The sequence below is a fragment of the Passer montanus genome, unplaced genomic scaffold (assembly GCF_014805655.1).
Source record: "Passer montanus isolate IOZ18808 unplaced genomic scaffold, ASM1480565v1 scaffold1, whole genome shotgun sequence".
Classification (NCBI taxonomy): Eukaryota; Metazoa; Chordata; class Aves; order Passeriformes; family Passeridae; genus Passer; species Passer montanus.
This window is the reverse complement of record NW_024356504.1, coordinates 23,881,774-23,903,319: the sequence shown is the minus strand read 5'-3', so window position 1 is coordinate 23,903,319 and position 21,546 is coordinate 23,881,774. Positions and strand designations below refer to the sequence as shown.

The 21,546-nt window shown below is 37.7% G+C and overlaps 1 protein-coding gene across 4 annotated transcripts in view; it reads left to right on the top strand.

Annotated features, from left to right (window-relative positions):
- LRP1B (LDL receptor related protein 1B) overlaps positions 1-21,546 on the top strand; it is a 626,536-nt gene that overhangs the window by 350,295 nt on the left and 254,695 nt on the right. For all 4 annotated transcript variants that reach the window (XM_039700520.1, XM_039700493.1, XM_039700511.1 and 1 more), the window contains one exon: positions 8,290-8,452. In XM_039700520.1, coding sequence (XP_039556454.1) covers positions 8,290-8,452 — 163 coding nt within the window. The remainder of the gene's footprint in view (positions 1-8,289; positions 8,453-21,546) is intronic.

Genomic DNA, 21,546 nt, shown 5'->3' with positions numbered 1-21,546 from the left:
TTATTGTCTGTTGGCAGCAATGGTAGGCAGGAAGGGTTTTATTTGATTTTCTCAGATGACTTTTGTAGGTGCTGAGCAGTGGTTTCAGAGTCTTGCAGGAGTGGCAGCCTGCTGATGGCATGGTGTGAGGATCCCTCTGCTCGAGGGAAAGGAAAAGATGAAGAAAAAAAGCTCAATGTCCTGAATATAAGAAGCTTTTTTTTTTCTTTCCCTGTAGCAACCCTAATAAAGACTTTTTTTTTTATCTAGTAAAGTACATGATAGGGTTTTGTTACCAAAATACTGTGTGAAGAAATGAGGTGTATGTTTGCAAACTGTACAGGTTGTATTTTTTAATATGGAGAATATTTTTAGATTGTCTAAGTTGTAATTCTCCAGCTGGATTTAAAATGGACTCCGTATGCAGATTTTAATTATATTTTAAGCAAGTTCTATTTATTTTAGCAACGTTTTGGAGGTTTTTATTTTCTTTTCTTTTATTTTAATTGGTTGGTTGTTTTTTTGGGGTGGTTTTTTTTTGTGGGTTTTTTTTTTTTTTTTTGGTGGTGTGGTTTGTTTGTTTGCTTGTTGCAAGTGTTATTCTTCTACTTTTCCCATAATATGTTTGAGATGAAGACAAAGACTTTTGTGCCCAGTGTGAATGTGTCTGTATAACAAAATTAAATACTCTAGGACCAGTATTACTTTCTGATTAAAACTGAGTGTAATAATGTCCTTTGGGATTGATTTACACCACTGGGTCATGGCATGTCCTGCATTCCATATTGTCTAGACCATTTATTGCTAAGAGCAACCAGAGTGGCAGCAGATGAAATTATCCTACAAAATTATGGCCTGCATGGTACCTGCAAGAACCTACAGCACATCTGGATCCTGTGAATGAGAGTTCTCTAACAAATGTTGCCTTCTACAAAAAAAAATGCAGAGTGAGTTTCCTTTCCTGGGTTGCCTAACCCATTTTTTAAGAGTTGTCAGACATAATTCACTTCTCAATGTTTCCCCAAAAAGCATTTCTTAAAGCACTGTTGCTTGCCTCGGGTATTAAACTGTTCAAACTTTCTCTGGAAGTAATTTCTCTTAAATACTTTGCATTTTGAAAGCAACTCCATAAATTTATTGGCATCTCTTTGCATTGTAATCATCTGCTGCTTAGGCTGTCTGTGGAAAAACGCTTTAAGTGGCTTTATTGTTGTGTGATGATGGTTTATGGGGTTCATAACCCATGCAGGGGGCAGTCCTAGGGAGGTGGGAGGTGGTTGGAGGAGGGGAATGTCACAGCCTGGAGCAGCCACACCATGTCCCCACAGCAGCTCTCGAGGCCACGTGCTCAGTGGGATGCCTGTTGCAGCTGAATTATGCTTTAATTTTAACAGTGGGTGACTTAACTGCTTTGAAGTAAATAACTGGGTTTGATTTACAGTCTCACTAGATTTATAAGGAGCTGTTGAATGTGCAGCTAAAAAGAAAAAAAAATAAGACTGTTATAGCTATGTACCTCTATAAATCTGTCTTTATTGTTCAGCATGTACATGGGCCACTGGGACCCCATTACAGGTTTGCAATCACTGGGCAATGTGTTTGAGACTCAGCAATGCAGAAATTAGGAATGTTACAGTTTTCAGCTACTCTTACAAATTTCTGACATGAGATTGATGTCAGAAAATTCACCCTCTGCAAAAATCTTAACAGTCAGGATTAAAAGATAGGGCCACTCACAAGGCTCTTATTTAATTGCTTCACTCTTTCTCCTTGCTCCTTTAACCCGTTGGCATCACAGCCAGCTCTGTGATGCAAGGCCCAGTAACAGAAATTTCACTCCTCTTACTCATTCCAGAAGCTCGATGCATTTCCTGATAGAATCATTCTATAACAAAAGTAAAATAAGAAATATGCTTAAGAATTTAGGGCCAGATTTTGCTACCCTGTTGTAAAATTCCTGGGAAAGGCACAAATATATCTGGGACATCATCACATTTCCACTGGGTGCTGTGCAAAGGAATTTGTTAGAAGAGGGTGTTGCTGATGATTGTTGCTGTCGTTGTTGTTATATTGGTTTTTTTGGACCCTCAGTAGAAGAATGGAGGTTTATTAAAGCCACACTTTCATGTTCCTCTCTCAGTAACTGCTCAATATTCCACCTCAGCCAGTGCAGAATCGTGGAATCACAGAATGGTTTGGGTTGAAAGAGACCTCTAAGATCATCTCATTCCATGAGGGACACCTCCTGCTGTCCCAGGTTGTTCCAAGGGCTTCCCAACCTGGCCTTGGACATTGCCAGAGATGGACCACAACCGCTTCCAGCCACAACCTGTTCCAGTTCCTCACCAAATCCCAGAATTTTTCTTTTCTGCACTTGCTGGGAAGCTGAATGCCTGAATCTCAGAACACCTGAATCCAACACGTCTCTGAGAGACTTTGTGTCTTTCTGAGCCATCAGGATGCTTTCATTAAGTATTCATAATATTTAGATTATTCTTATATTTTTGAAAATTCTTTAGCTTGGAGAAAATGCTATTGTCTCAGTGTTCACATTTATAGGTTTTTAATGCAGTATATAATGCTCCACGATTGAAAGAAAGCCAACAATATTTTTGTCAGTAACCAAATTGATTGAAATTGAAATGCTTTTACTCCACAAAGAAAAGGAAAAGCTCTCTCTTCTTTTGAGGAACTTGAAGTCTAGATGCTTTAAAGTGCTTATTTAAATTTAGTGTATTTTAGGTTCAGCACTGTGCTTCTAACAAAGAGTATCTGTGAAGGTTGATTTAATTCAGAGGAATCAGATATTTGAGGATGAGTAATTTGAAAAAGATGGATGGATATTTTTCACTTGATTTTTCATTTTTCAACTTATGTAATAATCACTCCGGACATGGCTGTTAAAAGTTGAGACACCAGTGTGCCTGACTTATTGAATGCTGACATCTTTAATAAAAATCATACTTTTAAGTGGCATTGCAGACAGAATTATGGCAAATTCTTGGTCGTGTAAGAGGCACAGAGAAAATCCATTCCAGCTTCACTTTCCCAAGGCACAGTGTCAGTACAAGGCTGTCTGGGCTGCTAATTAGGAGCATTAATGTCAAAAGAGTGGCACAGCAAAGGCTGTGCTGCTGCAGGGTTTCACAGCTTGTCATTTATGTGTTTTCACACTTCTTACCTGCTCTCACCATCAATGGCTATTGGAGAAAAAAGAAGAAAAAAACACTTGGTGCTCCTTGTCTTGTTCCAAACTTGGCTTTTTACTCAGTGGAGGCAAAAGCTGTTCCCAAGTGATTTTCTGCTTGTCTTTGCAATAAAGTTTGTTTGTTCCCTGATAAATACATAATTTTATCTCTTTTTTTCTTTCTAACAAGATAATAAATTAAACTAAGTATAGCCATGCCAGTTTGGACATTGTATTCAGAAAGGAGATGTAGGGGTTATAGAAGAAAAATTGGCAATTTAAACCAAGCAAAATAATTCTTCCTTTATAATCAATATTTTGAAAAGAACAAAACCAAACCAACAAAACAAAACCAAAAACAAACTCAAAAAAAAGAAGAAAAAACAAAACCCCACAAAACTCTAAAAACCAACTAACATTTCTGTGCCAAAACAAAGATTGTTTTAAGGACTTTCAAATATATATATTTAAAATATATATTAATATGGGGAAAATATAAATATGAACCCAATACAGATTTATATATGCATATATGGGGAAGTTTTCATTGCAGTAATGTCCAGACTAAGGAAAAATTGACTATATAATGCAGTAGAAGCTAAGTTCTTTCCCTTAAAATAGTGAGAAATGGTCTATCTCTTTCTTCATTGACAAGAAACATATGGAGAGTTCAAGGAATATTTCAAATTTTAATTACATTTCATCCAAAACCATTCCCCAGTTTACTCAGAAGTTTATCAAAAACAGTCCAACAACTCCAGAATTCCACTGAGTAGTTTGCACAGATCAGTTCTTACATTAAAAACAATGAATGTTTATACTGACGCTTTTAAGAGGAAAAATCTTGCTAATATTTGTTTCTACATCTGGGAAAAAAGAAATCTGTTAATATAATACTGACTTTAATAGATAGTGCATGATTGCAGCAGAAACAGAAATACAAGAATATGTCACTGCTTTTCCTCTCTCTTGTAAAAAAAATCTGAAGTCTTGTGCTAGTCTTGATTTGAAATGGAAATAAACGTAATAATTCATACAAGATATATGTTGGAAAATCAAAGTGAAAAAAGAGAGCCATTCTCTTTTTCTCAGATTTCCATAAACTATGGTTTGGCCATAAGACATATATTTCCAGAACCCTTTGAAGATTTAGCCACCATTATATGAAATGATTATTTTCTCTAAAGGTCTAAGAATGTCTGTGTGTTTAAAAGACATAGGAAAAGTTCACTTCCAGACACACTTTTGCTGTGCCCACAGTCCACATAATGTCATTAAGTAGAGGAGAATTTAATCTATATGCTGTCTTAACTATTCTTTATGAAGTCCTTAAGAGGAAATCCTAGTTTTTAGAGAGTAATAAAGGAAAGATGATCACATTTGGCAGAAATGCTCCAAGGAAACTGTTATTAATGTAGGAAAAGCCCTCAAAACTATATAGAAGATTGCTCAGAATAAATATGTGTGTTTTCAAGGGGAAACATTTCTTTTTAGAGACTTCTGAAACCGTACAAATGAAAGAAAAAAAGATCAATTACTTTAAAGATGTGAGTGGAGCAGACATCTGCACATAGTGGGGTTTATATATGATGAAATAGGCATGAAATGAATTCAGCAACTTCTTGAGTACAAAAAGTTTTATATGTATTTTAAAAGTTCCCAGTTCAACCAGAGCCTTTCCTCTGTGGTTTGCAATGCATGCAGCTGGGGAGCCACTCACAGCAGCTTCGTGCAGAGCTGCTACCAAACCATGGGATAGAATGGGGTTCACACCACCCATTCTCTGCCTGCCGAGGGGATTTCTCAAGCAGCATTTAATTTGGTGAGGGAGTGGACCCATAAAATTCTTTACAATCTTCTCTCATGAGAAAGTGGATATGTCCAACTCAGGGGCAGGAACAGAGACAAACCCCAAAGCAGATCAATGGTGCCTCCAACACACAAATGCCAAATGTTCTCAGTGCCCATGTGAATTGCTAAGGACAGTGGTGGGATGGTTTGGAGGGAAGTGTTCTTTGCATAGCAGGAATGAAGCATGGGTAGATGACTCTTCAACTAATTAAAGTTGAAAAGTGGTGTGTTTATTACAGCGCCAGGCACAAGCAGAACAATTTCCAAAGGCATGTGCGAAGAATCACAGGCTCTGTTTATCTAAAAAAGTCTTACATATTCATATAATTCCCAAAACACCCAATACATTTTCATTACCTGACCCCGCCTACCCCCTCTTAGTATTCAAATGTATTTAAATGTGTCCAAAGTTCTTTCATGCTTGTGCAGTCCCTCACCTCAGATGGGTCGGTAGGTTGTGAACTAGGGCATGGGTTCCAAAATGGGGCATGGGTTCTGAAATGGGGCAGTGGGTTCTGAAATGGATCACGGGTTCTGAAATGGGGCATGGGTTCTGAAATGGGGCATGGGTTCTGAAATGGGTCAATGCTCTTCTGAGGTCAGAGTGACCCTTTACTTTTGCCTTGTAGACAGGCTTTGGTCCCCTTGGCTGTAGCTCAAGTTTCAGAGCCCAGGTCCTCTTCTTTTTCACAATTAGATCAGCATCCTATTATGTTTCTTTAAACACAGTAAAGACAAATACATGATTTATGTCTTAGCTTTAACTATTCCATCTGCTAAGAATTAACTATCCCTTACTATTTCTTCTTGCTATACTCTTAATTGTTTATGGTGTGGTATTGCTTCTGGATGTCTCACTTTTCCTGGAATGCTGAGCTCAGTTTTAACTACCTAATACAAATAGCTATCCCTAATGACCTTGAATTAATTATTCTTGGTTTCTGTAATCAACCTAAGCTGTTTGGTGCAATTTCTTGGGATGTCTTACCAAAAACGTAAGGAAAGAACAGAGCAAACATTTTATAACTGTAAGTACTGTCATGTTAACAAATAGAACAACCTGTGTGTGATGGGCCTTTCACATATATATCACTTTTATCTCAAAATAGGTACGTTTTTCACACAAGAAAAACTCCTCCAAGTGGCTGGCGCTACTTAACCTTGTTCCTTTTCATCCACTTCCCAGTGTACAGCAATCTTCTAGAGCTCTCATTGCAGGAATTTAATTACTAGTCTTATTTCTACAAATGTTTGAAATTGGATCCCTTTTGTACCTTTTGTCCCATTTAAAAGATATTTTCTAAAATGTTTCTGTAACACAGAAGCTTATCTGCAATTTTCAAAAGTCTTCCTGAATCAGTAAACCATAATTTTTTCATTCCATGAGTCCAACTTTAGAAAATGGTGAGCAGGCACATTGAAAATGCTTTCAGTATTACTGATTTCCAGAGGCACAGAGTTTTCTTCTGGCATTTTTAAAAGCATGTCCTATATTTTGCTTGGAAAAAGGGAGGAGAAAAAAAATGTATTTTCTTCCTACTGTCTGAAATATATAAATGCTCACATATCTCACAGTGCATCTGACATTGGCCTTCTCTGGAGTTTGGATATTGGACTAAATGGAGCATTTCTTTATTCTGGCTCAGCAGATCTTGGTAATAGGACCTATCAGGCCCAATATTCACTTTGAATTAAAAGGGAAATGAGTGGTGGAAGGGCAGGAATGGGAGAGACAGAAGACAGCAGTGAACTGTGTAATGAGGTGGCTGAGGTGGGATACAGTTGGTGTTCCTGGTATTTCACTGAATAAATCTTATTTAAGTTACCTGCACTTTGAAGGACAATAAATGAGCTTCCATGTCTGTTTTAAGTACAAGGCTCATAAGCCCTGAGTTATCATCAAAAACTCAATGAATACAATTTTTGTTCAATCAAGTTTACTTACTATTCTCCAGTGCAGCATGGATGTGATGGAGGCAACAGTTTTGGTGTTTTTTTGATTGTGGAAAGCAAACCTGAAAATCCCCCATCTGAAGGATTACAAGCATACAGAAAACTAGAAGTTAAAAAAACCAAACCAGCTTCTCTGTGTAATGATATTTTATCACATCTGGCTTCTCTCATCATGACAGAATCTCGGCTTATGTTAGCACTATTTTGAAAACACTGTAATATAATAAACATATTTAAGTTTTTAAAATCAAAAATCATTTATATTGATCATTGAACATGATATATATTTTCTATTTGCAGCATTCTTTATTAAAGAATAACTAATTATGTCTTAGAGTAATATCAGTAGAATACTGTCAATAAGAAGAGGAAGAAAAGAAATCTTAGTTAAATAATATTGATAAAGTTATGTTCTTTGCACTTCTCTGTACTTTTGCTTACTGTAACACTAAGATGGTGTACGGGCAGGTCAGCTGGTTTATAAGAAAAATTGAGGATATATAAGGCATTTACAGAGTGTGGTTCCAGGATCCCACAAGGAAAAGAACAGAGTGAGTAGTTAGGGTGCTGTGAAGCTGCCACAGATGCCTGAGAAGGAAAACTTGGTTGTTAGTAAATGTTAGTGAATATTATCACAGAAAACTTACTTTGATGCTACTTCTTATAGCAGCTATCAGAAATCTAGCAGCATCCAGAACTATAAGAAAGAGGTTTTTTAAATGAAAATTAATGAATAGATAATATGGTTTTAGACATGCATATCACATTTTTAAAAATTTCTGTTACGTATTTCTGGTCTGCTTTTAGTCCCTTTCAAATATAACCAACAAACTCCTTTAAGCTTTACCAATGTGCCATCCCCAGGGTCTGACAGACATCCTAGAACACTAAATCCAGAATCTGAGTGACTTCAGAGCTGCCCTCCCCCAGCAATCTGGTACCACCAGTGTTTCAGCTGCTTCACAGGTGCAACATCATTCAGTGGTGCTGCTTCTGAGGAGACCATAAAAAAAAATCACAATGACAGACTTAAAAGTATTTTACAGAGTTCAAAACAAATGTGTATCTTTCATACCAATGTGGTTGCAATCAGATGTCTCTACTTAAAAAGGAAAAAAAATTCTCCCCAACCCCTATTTGTGTACTGAGAATTGGATTCCTTATTAGAAATCCTATAATAGATGTAAAGCAGCTGGAGCTCTTTAGGTGAGTGGAGCATCTGCTGGCAGAGCAGCCAGCAGTCGCTTACTTGGATTGAAGCTGCACTCCTGAGCTCCTTTTTCTTTCTTTTTTCCCTTTTTTTTTTTTTTTTTTGGCAGATGTGCAGCAAATAGCAATGGACTGGATCACTGGGAATTTTTACTTTGTGGATCACGTCAGTGACAGGATCTTTGTCTGCAGCCAGAATGGGTCAGTGTGTGTGACCCTCATCGAGCTGGACCTGAGCAACCCCAAGGCCATAGCTCTCGATCCAACGTCAGGGTAAGGTTCTTTCTTTGCTCTAGGATTTATTTCACTTGATTCTGTGACTGCACATCATGTATCTGTTCCATGCAGGTGTTTTAATAACTATTTTTATCTTGCTGTATTGAGTTACTTGCATAGTTGCTATACTAAAGCAATAATGTGTAATGAACTTGGAGCAAATACTTAACTGTTAATTGTAATAATTATTGCAGCATGTGCCTTGTGACTTCTCAAAATGGAATCAAAACTGAGAAAGCAATTTAATCCCTGCTTGTCACAACATTTGCTTTTGTGTTTGCTTTTCTGTAAGTTGTGCTTCTAACTAAAGGATGTGGGAAAGGAGTTTTTGAAGGATTTTTATGCTCTATCCCCTCATTTACAGGAATATTGGAAATGAGTTCACTGAGGTTATTTACACAAAAAAAAGTGGAAGAAATTTTACTATTCTTTAGAGGGTCAGCTCTAATGGTAAAATGGTAAAATTACCATTTTCTGTTCCACATTCAGTGCCAGTTCGGAATTAAGCCTTGATTAAAATACAGAGTACTAAATGTCCTCCAATTTATAACATCCACCAGCTGGGAAAAGTTTTTAAGCAATAATGATATAAAAGCATTACTAAATAGGAGTAGAAATAGGATCAAATTAATTTATAACTAAATTTTGGTAAGGGTCTTGAACAAGCATTTTACCTTGGTTTTATTAGTCAGTAAGTAGTTCAGACCAAAATCCCTGGTGGAATATGTCCTAAACTGCCATAAGCCCCTTCTCAACAAATACAAAAATATTTACAGTAGAACAGCTTGCCATCCATATGTGGACTTTTGTCAGTCTTTATTTAAAGCCTGAACGAATATTAAGAAGCATTATCGCAATGACTTCAGCTCTGACAGGAACAGCTTGCATGTAAAGTTTACAAAGAAGTTTGATAATGTGAGCTTGAGTATAGCTGTATTTCTCTCTGCAGCAGATGGTAAGCTTGACTTGATCTGACTGCAGAGTTGTTTAAAAAGAAAAATAAAAATTCATGTAGAAATTGATTTTCTGCACGTTCTGATCTGAAAGAACTTGAAGCTTTCAAATTTGCTGACAGCAGCCTTTTTTCTATGCCTTTACTTGTATATTCTTTGCTTTGGATGAATCCAAAGCTTGTCATTAGCTAATCTTATCTGTCAGGGATGGAGGAATTGTGCCCAAGCCTTTGGTTTTGTGAGGAGGGACAGAAAAATGAGAGATTTCAATTGTTATCTGCTGGCTCCAAACCATTCCTGCTCAGAGCCACCTGTTCAGTGCCACGTGCAAGGGGAGGAGTGGGGAGAGGGAAGGGCTGGCCTGTAGGAAAGGCCACAAGCAATCTCCATTTATCTTGTGGTGAAAACACTGTGTAAAATTTTATCAGAGTGCAAGTTCAGCAGTTATTTCATTACTTGTTTTTTTGGGCATTTTTCTTAATTATCTGATGTATGTTCTGTTAATAAGATACCTAACACACATTTTAACTGCTAACCCCCAATTTATATATTAATTATGTTAGTTTTTCACTGGGTTTTGATCCACAATGCAAACAGATAATCAAAAAGCATTCTGGCTATTTTCAAAAATCTGATCCTTTGTTTTGTCTTTTGTTTTCTGTCCTTTTTTAGTTTGAACCCTTTCATGCTGATCATAGTTGAGACTTATTTTGGTGTCAGAGTTTTAGGGTGGTATTTCTGTCTGGGTAACTTGGTGGGTTTATTGATTTAAGAAAATCACAAAACCATTCATACTAAATTACCTATGTTGTAAGCTGAGCTCCAAATGAGTTGCTGCTCACCCAGAGGGGATCATTTCCAATTCTAAGAAGTTCAGTGTGTGATCCCAAGCCTTTATGTCTGTGATAAACTTCCTGTAGTAGCACAGGGTCAAGCCCTGCTATTCTTGCATGTTCACGTTGATGTGTTAGGAGTTTAGTTGTGTCATGAACCAGAAATTCTGCTTTTATCCATAAAACAGCCAAGTCATGGTGGAAAATTTGCTCATTCCAAATGGTTCCCCTCGCTGCACTCACAAATATATTTTCTGAGTGTGGTTAATTTTACATCTGTGTGCCTGCAAGTTCTGTTAGATGTTTAGTGGTGATGTGTGATATATTCTCCTGTGAGCTTACAATGGAATTTGAGCTACTAAGTCTCTTTCATATCACACAGGGAGTGAAAGAATGTTTCATAAAAGTTTATTCTCATAAAACTGAATTTGAAATTGAGGGGGAAAAAAAAGATTTTGCTATTCATACAGCTCTTGAAGAGCCACATTTGTTATGTTTCTCTTCCAAGCACGTTACTTTGGCAGGATTTCAGCACTTTATCAATCACAACCGTGTTTGACGTTTTGGTTATTCCAGACTAGAGCTAATGCAGAACCACCAGAAAAATACCTGCTTCCCCCAGTGAGCTGGTAACTTACCCAGTTAGGGGTTTTGCAGTGCTGGTACTCATCTTTTACATCAACTAATTATCAATTAAGGGTAGCACAGTGTAAGTATCAGAGCTGTGTTAAGGAGAGCATTTCCAGGAGCAGAGAATGTGCCTGCACTGATCTCTGGGAGCACTTCAGAGCCCAGACGTGGCAGTGAAACATGGATTGAAGGAAAAACTGGGACAAGGAGAGTAGGAAATAAAGTGGCAATTGGTAACAGAGAGGGAGAATAAATTGTTTTACAATAATATATTATCTATCAAATGCCTTTGAACTAAGATGTTTGGCTCCATATGTCTGCAGTTGATAGCTTTGATAAATTTTAATATGGGACTTCTTTTATTCAGTGGTCAAGGAACAGAAGCAATTACTTTTGCTGGTCCATGAAATTGGTGTAAAATTGATGATGGTGCTGCTGACTGTCAACATGAAACAAATACAAGCTGGGTTAGAATGGGTTTAGCTGAGATCCTCAGTTCAGGTCTGCTGTACTCACAGGGAATGGTTTTTTGAAGTATTTCAGCCAGTATTCCATTGGCATATTCATGAGACTCTGATCACCAGACATTGATGGTGGGGAAGGTAACACATTTAAGACTCACACGAGGATAGATAGATTTAGGTTCTCTCCCAGCTCTGCCACAACCAGCTAAATGCCTCCACACATTTTACTTTTTTTTTATGGCTCTGCATCTCTTTATATTTAATAAGAAGCATACAGTGCCTGTTGTTCAAGCTATGTGATATTTGGATGCATTCAGTAACATTAGGAACTAATATTGTGGGACGCTAACTGTGTACATCTTCATATTTATTAATTATATTTAGGTAAATATGACTACTTAATTGAATAAGAAGCATACAGTGCCTGTTGTTCAAGCTATGTGATATTTGGATGCATTCAGTAACATTAGGAATTAATATTGTGGAATGCTGTGTACATTATCATATTTATTAACTATATTTAGGTAAATATGTCTACTTAATTGCCTCCAGTGTTCTGGGTAAATTGTTGCCTTCCACTGCACCACAATGGCCATGGGGAATGTGCTGCACCATTTTACAGAGCAAAAATGCCTTGGAGCAGGGGGATGTGCTGCAGTGCCCTCCCAACACTTCAGTCCTGGCCATGCTGCTCAGACATCTGATATATATGGAATAATATAAATACCAGGGTGTCTTAATTTCTCTTCATACCCATTTTCTGATTTCTTTGGGAATGCCAGAAAATGGGGAAAGGACAGGAGGAGCAGATGAGGTTGCAGCCTTGGGGCTTCTGGTTCCAGAAACGTGCAGCTTGTACCAATGGCTGTGATGCCTTTTTGGGATGCCAGCCATAACTTTCTACTTTATTTCCCAGGCTGATGGAAAAAAATGAACTTCAAGAGGGTTAGGTTTGAAATGTGGATGATATTGATGTAGCATCCACTGACACAACTGTTCAAACATGAGGAGATGTGTGATTAGAGGTTAAACAGAGTGACATTGCAAAAAGGATGTACAGAGCAAGGCTGGAGCATGGAAGGATGTGAGGAGCAGTGATGGAGTAAGGAAATGCTTTAGACACTTCCTACATGAACCTCCCTAGAATTATCACAGAATTCCAGAATAATTTGGGTTGGAAAGGGCCTTAAAACTCAGACAGTTCTATCCCCTGTCATGGCAGGGACACCTTTGCTATCCCAGGTTGTTCCAAGCCCTGTCCAACCTGGCCTTGGACACTTCCAGGGATCCAGGGGCAGTCACAGCTTCTCTGGGCACCCTGTGCCAGGGCCTCACCTCCTCACAGGGATGAATCTCTTCCCGATATCCATCCAGCCCTGCCCTCCTTCAGAATGAAGCCATTCCCTGTGTCCTGTTCCTCCATCCTTTGTCTGAAGTCCCTCTCCTGGAGCCCCTTTAGGCTCTGGAAGGGACTCTGAGGTCTCCCCAGAGCCTTCCCATTTCCACACTGAACACCCCCAGCTCTCCCAGCCTGGCTCCAGAGCAGAGGGGCTCAGTCCTGGGAGAATCTTTTTGGCCTCCCCAGGAGTTGCTCTGGCAGCTCCACGTCCTGCCTGTGTTGAGGATCCCAGGAGTGGAGGCAGCTCTGCAGATGGGGTCTCACCTTGACCTGTCCACTGTTCTTGTGCTGCAGCCAGGACCTGGGTGGCTTTCTGGGCTGCCAGGGCACACGAGGCCAATAAAAGAGATGGTGGATTGAGGGAAGAGAAGAACCAGAGGGGATTAACAATTGAGTCATTGCTGGAGTCACTCAAACTTGTGACTGCCATTTAAAAGTTGTATTAGGAACAAAGGGGAAAAAAGACTTCTAAAGAGATTTGTAAAAGGAGCAAGCTCACATTTTAATACTGCAATAGTGTGTGTCATGTAAATATTTGAATAAATCTTTTAATCGGCTTTTCTTTCTGCTATGGTGTAGAAATACAAAAAAAACCACAGGCTCTGCTTATTTCTTCCACACAACATTTGTGAATGCATTCAAAAAGAGATTGTGTTGTGATGATTGAAGAACAACAGCTATTAAAGTGTTATGGTGTTATGTACCATTTCTTGGTAGTGTTAGTGAGTCAGGAAAAAACAAACAAAAGCACAACAGCAAAAAAAAAATACTCTGTTGTATTTTGAATCTGTAATGGCAATCAGTTGATACCTCTGGCATTAACAAAGGGGTGCAATGGGAAACAAGTGAAGAATTAACAGCTGAAATTGTCTACTTCATCATATCAGAAATTTATTCTGAGAAAAAAATATAAAAATATTATTCTATGAACTTCCTCCCTGATTCTGAAGATGCGAAGCACAAATTTCTTCTGTGGCTCAAATCAAAGCCACAGTATGAAAATAATAATGATAATTAAAAATACATAATGTCATTGTGTAAAACACAGTGGGGAAATTTGACTCAGTCTAAAATTTCAGAAGACAGGAGGAAGCAAGAAGAAATTTTGAAATTCATCCTTCCATATAACAGAGTTGGAACAGCAGCTTTAAAATACCATTTTTTGAAGGATCTAGAAGAAAAAATCATAAGAAATGTTTAATTCTGCCTTTCTATTTTTTTTTTTTTAAGATTTACTTTTGAATTTATTCTACCTCTCAGATCTGGTAGAGGTAAGAGATAGAAATTGGGGGTTGGTCATCACCATGCTGTGATCAGGGTGTTCAGATGCTGTTGCAAATGTTGTTTTCTTAAGCTGTGTGTGGCCATCCTCGTGGGATGTTTGCTTTTATTGGCCAGACCAAAATGCAATGCAAGGTCCACTGAGCACTTTTCACTAAAACTTGAAGGGAATGGAAAAAATTTACACATCATTGAATGAAAAGTTTTCCTTATTAGAGAGCCATGCACAGGAGATGGTGCCTGGGGTCTGGGAAAGCCATCCCAGAGGATGGAAAACAGCCCTTAATGAGTTAAAGAGATTGAAGATATAAATGAAAAAGAGTTTTGGGCTGACAACTCAACCTGTTTGGCACCATGGGTAGACATGTAAGGCAGCAAGAGCTGTCCTACTTAGTGGGATTTTGGACAGAAGATGGGTGAGATCCCTGATGGGACAGAACCCAAGGCCAGCCCTGAAATCCTGCATTAATGATTAATAAATCCACAAGAGCCAGCAGAGAGCAAATCAGCTGGTGAGGGGTGGAGAGAGACCTTTCTGAAACAAATTTATTGACAGACATTTTGGTTTTCTTATCTTTCTCTACCTATGCATTTCCAAAAAAAAAAAAAAAAAGCAAACCACAAATGCAATTTGTATTGGGCACAATGAATAGTTTGCATCCAGCTCACATTTGCCTGGAGGTATCAGTGAAGAACTGGAAATTTTTGCAGGGAGGAAGAGTAGAAATTCAAAAAGGAGGGGAGGTCAAACCATCTATTTTTTTCTTTGTTTGCTTCATTGTTATTTAGACAGGGGAGTAGTTCAGGATAAAAATAAAACAGCTGCACTTATTGTCTGCTGCCTATTTTATTCTCTTTTTGCTCTCTTGCATTTGAGCTCTTATAGCAGCCATTGGGCTTAGGAGGGACTCTGAGACTTAAAACTTTGGGTTGGTTTTGGTTGGGTTTTTTTTTCCCTATCAGATTAGTCACCATTTTCTGCTGATCAAAGAGGAGAGTTATAATCATTAACGCTCACTTTTAAACAGCCAAATCATTAGTGGTTTAATAACATGCCATTATTAAAAGAGCTCAGTTCCTTTTCTTGTCACAAAGATTTTCAAAGAGCTGTAAGATACATATAAGACCTACTCACTTCAAAAAAGTTTTAAAGATGGCCTGAAAAAGAATCTTAAAAAAAAATCATTAAAAAATCCCCAACAAAACAAACAAAAAACCCCTCAAACCAAAAAAACACTAAAAACTTTGTAGTAACTAATCATAATATGAAAGTTTTCATTAAGAATTCATATTTTATTGCTCATCCTTTCCTCCACAGCCTCTTTCAGCCTGTGAACAGTTGGAGAAGGTGTAATAGAGGAGCCAAAATAAGATGAGAGAAGTAAAGATACTTACACAGATGAAAAAAACCCCAAACTATAATTTTAAAATTATTTCCACGTCTTTTTTTATCCCTTTAGCTCAAATGCTTGCTAGAAAATTATGAAAAAGAAAAGGATTTTTTTCTGATCTCAGGTTTTACAGAACTGCTTCCAGTTACATGTTCTTCCATCTTTTAATTTTAATTTTTGTAACTAAACTGAGACAGAAAACTCTTTCATCTTTGCATTTCCCCCTGGATTTTTAATCCCTTGAAACTTCAATTCCAGTGCAGCAGCACAGGTCTGCTCACTGGAAACCTTGTGGCTGCTGCTCTTGGTAAGAAAAAGAAGCAAGGGGTATTGTCACATGTGCTCTCCTTCCCAAAATAAGGTGATACAACAATTCTGCATTCATGTGCAAACTGAAGATAGGAGAAATTAAGGTTCTTTTTAACAGCAAATTAAAAAATAAATAAATAATTTTTGCTTTTTGAACATGCAAAGATATGAGCTTGTATGAAAAAGTCAGCTTGAAAAGGACTTGTTGAAACAATTCAGTTGAAAAGGACTCAGTCACTGACAAATCTAAAGGAATTAAAATACCAAGCATGTGCCCTAACTGCATTAAAAAGGAACTCATTAACAGTGTCAAGTTATTGGTCTGGATTGAAGTGACACATATAATCAAAACAATAAAAATAGAATAGGTTTGAACAGGTTTGCTACATGCATGTTCTCAAGTAATGATGAGTGTTGCTATTGTGCGTACTTTTTCATTAATCAAACATTGCTGAATGGATGAGTATAATTAATATCCAGTCTTCTGTATCTACCCTGAAGTTGGGCTGTATTTGGTGCTCAAACCAAGCTGCTTTCAGAGAAAAAAAATACTGATAGCAGTGACAAAGGATGTATTTTTTTAGAATAATCCTTTGTGAAACAGCTGGCAAAGTGAACACTGGCAATGTTATTAGAATAGTTCAGAACTGATGTTCTGAGACTTGGTATAATAACAACACTGCCTGGAGAATAAAAAGCTAACTAGAGTAATACTGGTGAAGCATGAACTAAAGTGAGCCTTTTTTCTTATGCAGCATGTGCCCACTAATGGATTTCATATATTGCTACTAAGAGAAACAACATTTGAGTAGTGTCAGCAAGTATGAAAAAAAACCCAAACAGTCGGAATACAAAAACATTTATGGAATTACAAATAGCTGCAGTTTGTAAAAAGAAAAAAAAAATTTAAAATCCCAAAAATAGCTTGTAAGTCAGTAAAACTTTTCTTCACTTATCCCAAGTTTGGTGCAGAGGAACACAAAGGCAGTGTGGTTCCTCTCTCAGGGGCTCAGGTTCTCCTGGGGAGCTGAGCTGTCAAACCGCAGCATCTTCATTCCCCAAACCAGCTCTGCCCTCTGCTTTTGGGCCCTAAACATCAGAAGTGGCTCAGCAAGCCAGGCTGAGCACATGAACAGCACAAATAAAACTCTGAGTGCATTGCCTGGGGGCATCCACAGCTGATCCAACACTTCCTCCCACCAGCTTCACACCTCCTGTGGGATTGGAGTCCTTACTCTGCTCCTCACACCCCTCACCCTCAGCCCTTCACTAATTAAGCTTCTGCTCAAAATGCACTTGTACTGAAATTACCATAGATCTATGAATTAAATTTTGGTTGTGGGGTTTTTTTTTGGTTGGTTGGTTTTTTTGTGTGTGTGTGGTTTTTTTTTTTTTTTTTTTTTTTTTTTGTGAAGGAGACCCAGAAATGGACTTGTTATTCTCCTTGGAATGGAAGTGATGTCCAGGAAAAAGCTGCATGATTTATGTCACCCTATCAGTGATTTTCTTCAAGTTGAAAGCAATTAAGCTGGAGACAATTGAGGCCACTTTGTTTCTGAATGAGAATATAAATGGGAATTTAAGGCTCCATAATGCATGGACATTATGTTCATGTCCATTTGAAATCTCCTGGGTTTTTTTTGGTTGGTGTTTTTTTGGTTTTGGTTTTTTTTCTTTCATTTTATCACCTGATTATCTTATTATCTAACCAGCTCCTGTAAGGTCATTTATGTTGAAGACATGTTCTGATTTGAATTAGACCACTGCATAAGTGGAATAACAGAATTGAAATAGCTGCTCAGGATCTTTTTTTTTTTTTTTTTTTTTTTTAGGTGTTCATGTATTAATCTGGGCTTAAAAATATCCATGTGTATATAGATAGATATTGATAGAGATTTTTTTTTTCCCTCTAAAATGAAGAAAATTAAAACAGGAAGAAAAAGCTCACATTTAACACGGATAGTGTATTATGGTGTTATAAAGTTTTCCAAATCTGTTTTCCTAGTGCAGCCCACATATTTCTTGTGTTTTTTAACTGAGTCTTAGCATTGAAGAAGTGCAAAATTGTGCAAACCATGAATTTTCCAATAAGCTCTTGCCATGCCATTCTTTTCCTTCTTCCTGCAAGATAAATAACCGCCTGTGTAGATGCCATGTTTGAAGAATAAAACCACTAAATCACAGAATATTCTGAGTTGGAAGGAACCCAGAAGGATCACTGAGTCCATTACTCTTGCTCTGGATTAACCAGAACCGCCCAGAGAAACAAAAATGATGAATTCAGTCAATTCAGTTAATTCATCAGCAGAGTGATGATATCATCCTGATGGAGCTGCTGTTTTCTCAGGGCTGATTACATGGAGGGCTATTTTTTAAATATATATTGATTTTCCAATTTTATTTTTTTCCTGAGGTTCCTTGCATGTCAGTGGCCTCGTTGCTATTCTCAGTAGGGTGAACATGCCTTGCTGGAGCTCAGCTGCAACATGACTCCTTTTGGTGGAAGATAGAGAAAAGCTGGAGGAAATCTGGAGATATTAATAGGAAATAAAAAATTATAAAAACCTCATTGCCTGTGTAAAACTTGCAGGAACTGTGGTAACCTATTCTAGAAAAGAGTATCCATACTATTCCTATAAAAGATTGGTAGAATAGCAAGGTAGATTTTAATTCTTATTAAATAAAGAACAGGAAAAAAAATTTAATTAGCACATGTTGGTAAATGGACGAAAAATAAACCTCATTGCCTGTGTAAAACTTGCAGGAACTGTGGTAACCTATTCTAGAAGAGAAAATCCATACTATTCTTATAAAATATTGGTAGAATAGCAAGGTAGATTTTAATTCTTATTAAATAAAGAACAGGAAAAATAATTTTAATTAGCAGATACTGGTAAATAGAGGGAAAAAATTCAAGTCTGAGGCAACCTTAGCATTTAACTGATGTAGAAGCCCCTCTGTCATTAGGGACACTTGGGTTTTCTGTCTGGAAGGGATTCAAGGTTCAGCCTTGGATTTCACATCAGGATGTATGTCTGTGCATTTCTGTAGGCTTATAATGTCAAAGAATGGTGTGCTAGAAGAATAAATGTCAATAATTCTATTTACTAACATTTCAGTGCTGCTATTTCAAAAATATGGCTGAATCATTACCAAAGTAACCTTTTGTTTTGTTTATTCTCCACTTGAAGGAATTTGAGAGAATGTAAGGCAAATGGGTCAAAATATAAATTCTGGGAAGTTTTGGTTTTTTTTCTTTTAGAGAATTTCCTGCAAATTAAACTGAAAATTGAATTTTAAAGAGATTTTGATACAAAAAATTTGTCCTGGAGCACATACATAATTTCCTACCCACAGGCTGCATCCTTGTTTTTTAGGATTTGCCTTGATTTGAGAGGTTAAATTGTGAGTTTAATTGTTTAGTTTTGTGATCATAAAAAACCTTTTGTTTTGTTTATTCTCCACTTGAAGGAATTTGAGAGAATGTAAGGAAAATGGGTCAAAATAGAAATTCTGGGAAGTTTTGGTTTTTTCTTTTAGAGGATTTGCTGCAAATTAAACTGAAAATTGGATTTTAAAGAGATTTTGATACCAAAAATTTATCCTGGAACACATACATAAGTTCCTACCCACGGGCTGCATCCTTGCTTTTTAGGAATTGCCTTGATTTGAGTGGTTAAATTGTGAGCTTAATTGTTTAGTTTTGTGTTCATAAATCAGCATGAGCAGCTTTCTCACCTGGTGGTTGAGAAGGCAAATTGCTGTCTTGGGCAGAAGGTTGTGGCCACTGGGGGTGAGGAGCAGCTTTTCTTTGGAGGTGCTGACACAATCTCTTTGCTGTGTTTGATCAGCCACGGAGCTGTTAAATAAACTGTCCAGAGTTATCTATTGAAACACAACTGTGTCAGCCCACAGTGGGAGGAGAATCAATTTCTGCTTCACCATCCTGAAAACTCCAGCAAAATTCCTCAAAATGTGGGAGCACTAGCTTTGTCTTGGCTCTGAAATGAGTATGATCTGTGCTAGAAACTTTTAAACTTTTTGAAGTTTGCTCATTGCCAGTTAGCTTGGGTTAGTTGGTTCATTTTCCCACACCAACACGTTCATGTGCACACAAAAAACTTGGTCCAGATTTGCAGTTGGCCTCAGTCTTGGTGTTTCCAAGGAGCAGAATTTAGGAGTTTGGGCAGTGTCCAGGCTGGCACTTGAAAACTTGTTTACTTTGAATCAATGGGTAATTAGCTCACTGAGGAGGCAAACCTTTAGCACAGGGAAATCTAGGAAAAGGCCATTGAGTTAAAAAATAATCTCATTGACTCTGCTTCAGTTTGGTTTAGATCATTTTTATTCATTAGGATTTGACAGCAAATCGACAAACCCCAAAGCAAAATACTCAGGGATCTTTATTCAACTGATATTAAATGAAAATGCCCTATTAATAGGCGGGTATTTGAACCTCACTGCCTTTTTTACATGCTGAGAAACCACTGCTTGCAGTTGGACAGCTTTGTAAGTTTTACAAACACAGGGTTCTGCTGACAGGCTTCTCCAGACCCAGGGATTACACAGCACCATCTCTTGGCTGTTCTCCTCCAGCAGAACAGAAATGCACTGTACTTTCTGCTGGCACAGCTCCTGGGGCTCAGCAGAAGGAGAGGAGAAAAAGCAAACTGCATTCCCAACAGGGATTACACTGCCTTCAACAGAAAATCAGACCTCTAACCAAAATATTTAAATTGGAACAGAACTCGGTTGACTGCACCAAGCCAAGCTCTTGTTTGGATTCCTGAGTGCCTGACATGGTTTACTGATGTGAAAACACTGCATCTTCTGAAAGTTCAAGGATTTATTTGTTTGTTTGTTTTATGTATGAATCTCTGTTAAATTACTGTTCTGTTACTTGTCACGGGGAGTTTTCTGAATGCTGTAATACTTTAGTAGATCACAATACTTTGGTGTATGCAGCTGTCACTTCACAAAACTTGATGTCTATTCTAACATTTTCAAAAGTGAAATCTTAATATTGGAATTTGCACGCGTGCTTAAAATTTCAATATGCTGGCAGCTTTATTTTGAAAGGTTTGAATGCCCACAGGTCTTACCCAATTCAGGGAACAGCTGAGACTGCTGAAGTGAGGCTGCTTACATAATACATGTTGTGTCTCTCTATGATTTCCAACACTTCAGGAGAGGATTCCTGTCTTTTACTGGTGAATTATTTTAGCCTGATGTTCTACAAGACACTGCTTATGTATTTTTAATATAATTACACATATGTATATATATAAATAATATTTGATGAGCCACCTGTGTCCTCAGGCAGAAGTTTTGGCTGTGTTGAACTGCCTGTGATTTGGGATGAGGTTTTTGAAAATAACAGTGTCAGAGGCAGAATCAGGCTCTGCAGCATCAAGCTTAAGCTGAGCAGTCATAATTACTGGGTAGGCTTGAAATTGTGGTTTAAATTCGGTGTGAGGTTCACTTCATTTAAGCTTGGGAGGATTTTGTGAAGAAGACTTCATTAATGTCTGGGAAGCAGTGGGAGACAGAGGTGTGAACACTGGTAAGTGCCTGTTTGGAAATGAGCAGCTTTGCATTCTGAGCAGGAGTTGAACAAAATGCATCTCTGTGGAAGGGTGTGAGGCAGCACTTATGTAAGGAAGCAGCAGTCACTCCTCAGAGCATGAGGAGGGTGTTTTGAAATAATAACCAGCATGGATGTAATCAGAGAATTCTGATTGTTCATATCATGGGAAAATTTAAGGGAATTGTAATGCTTGCTAGCATGTGAATGCTTGGATTTGCACTTGTAACATTTTTATGTGCATTTT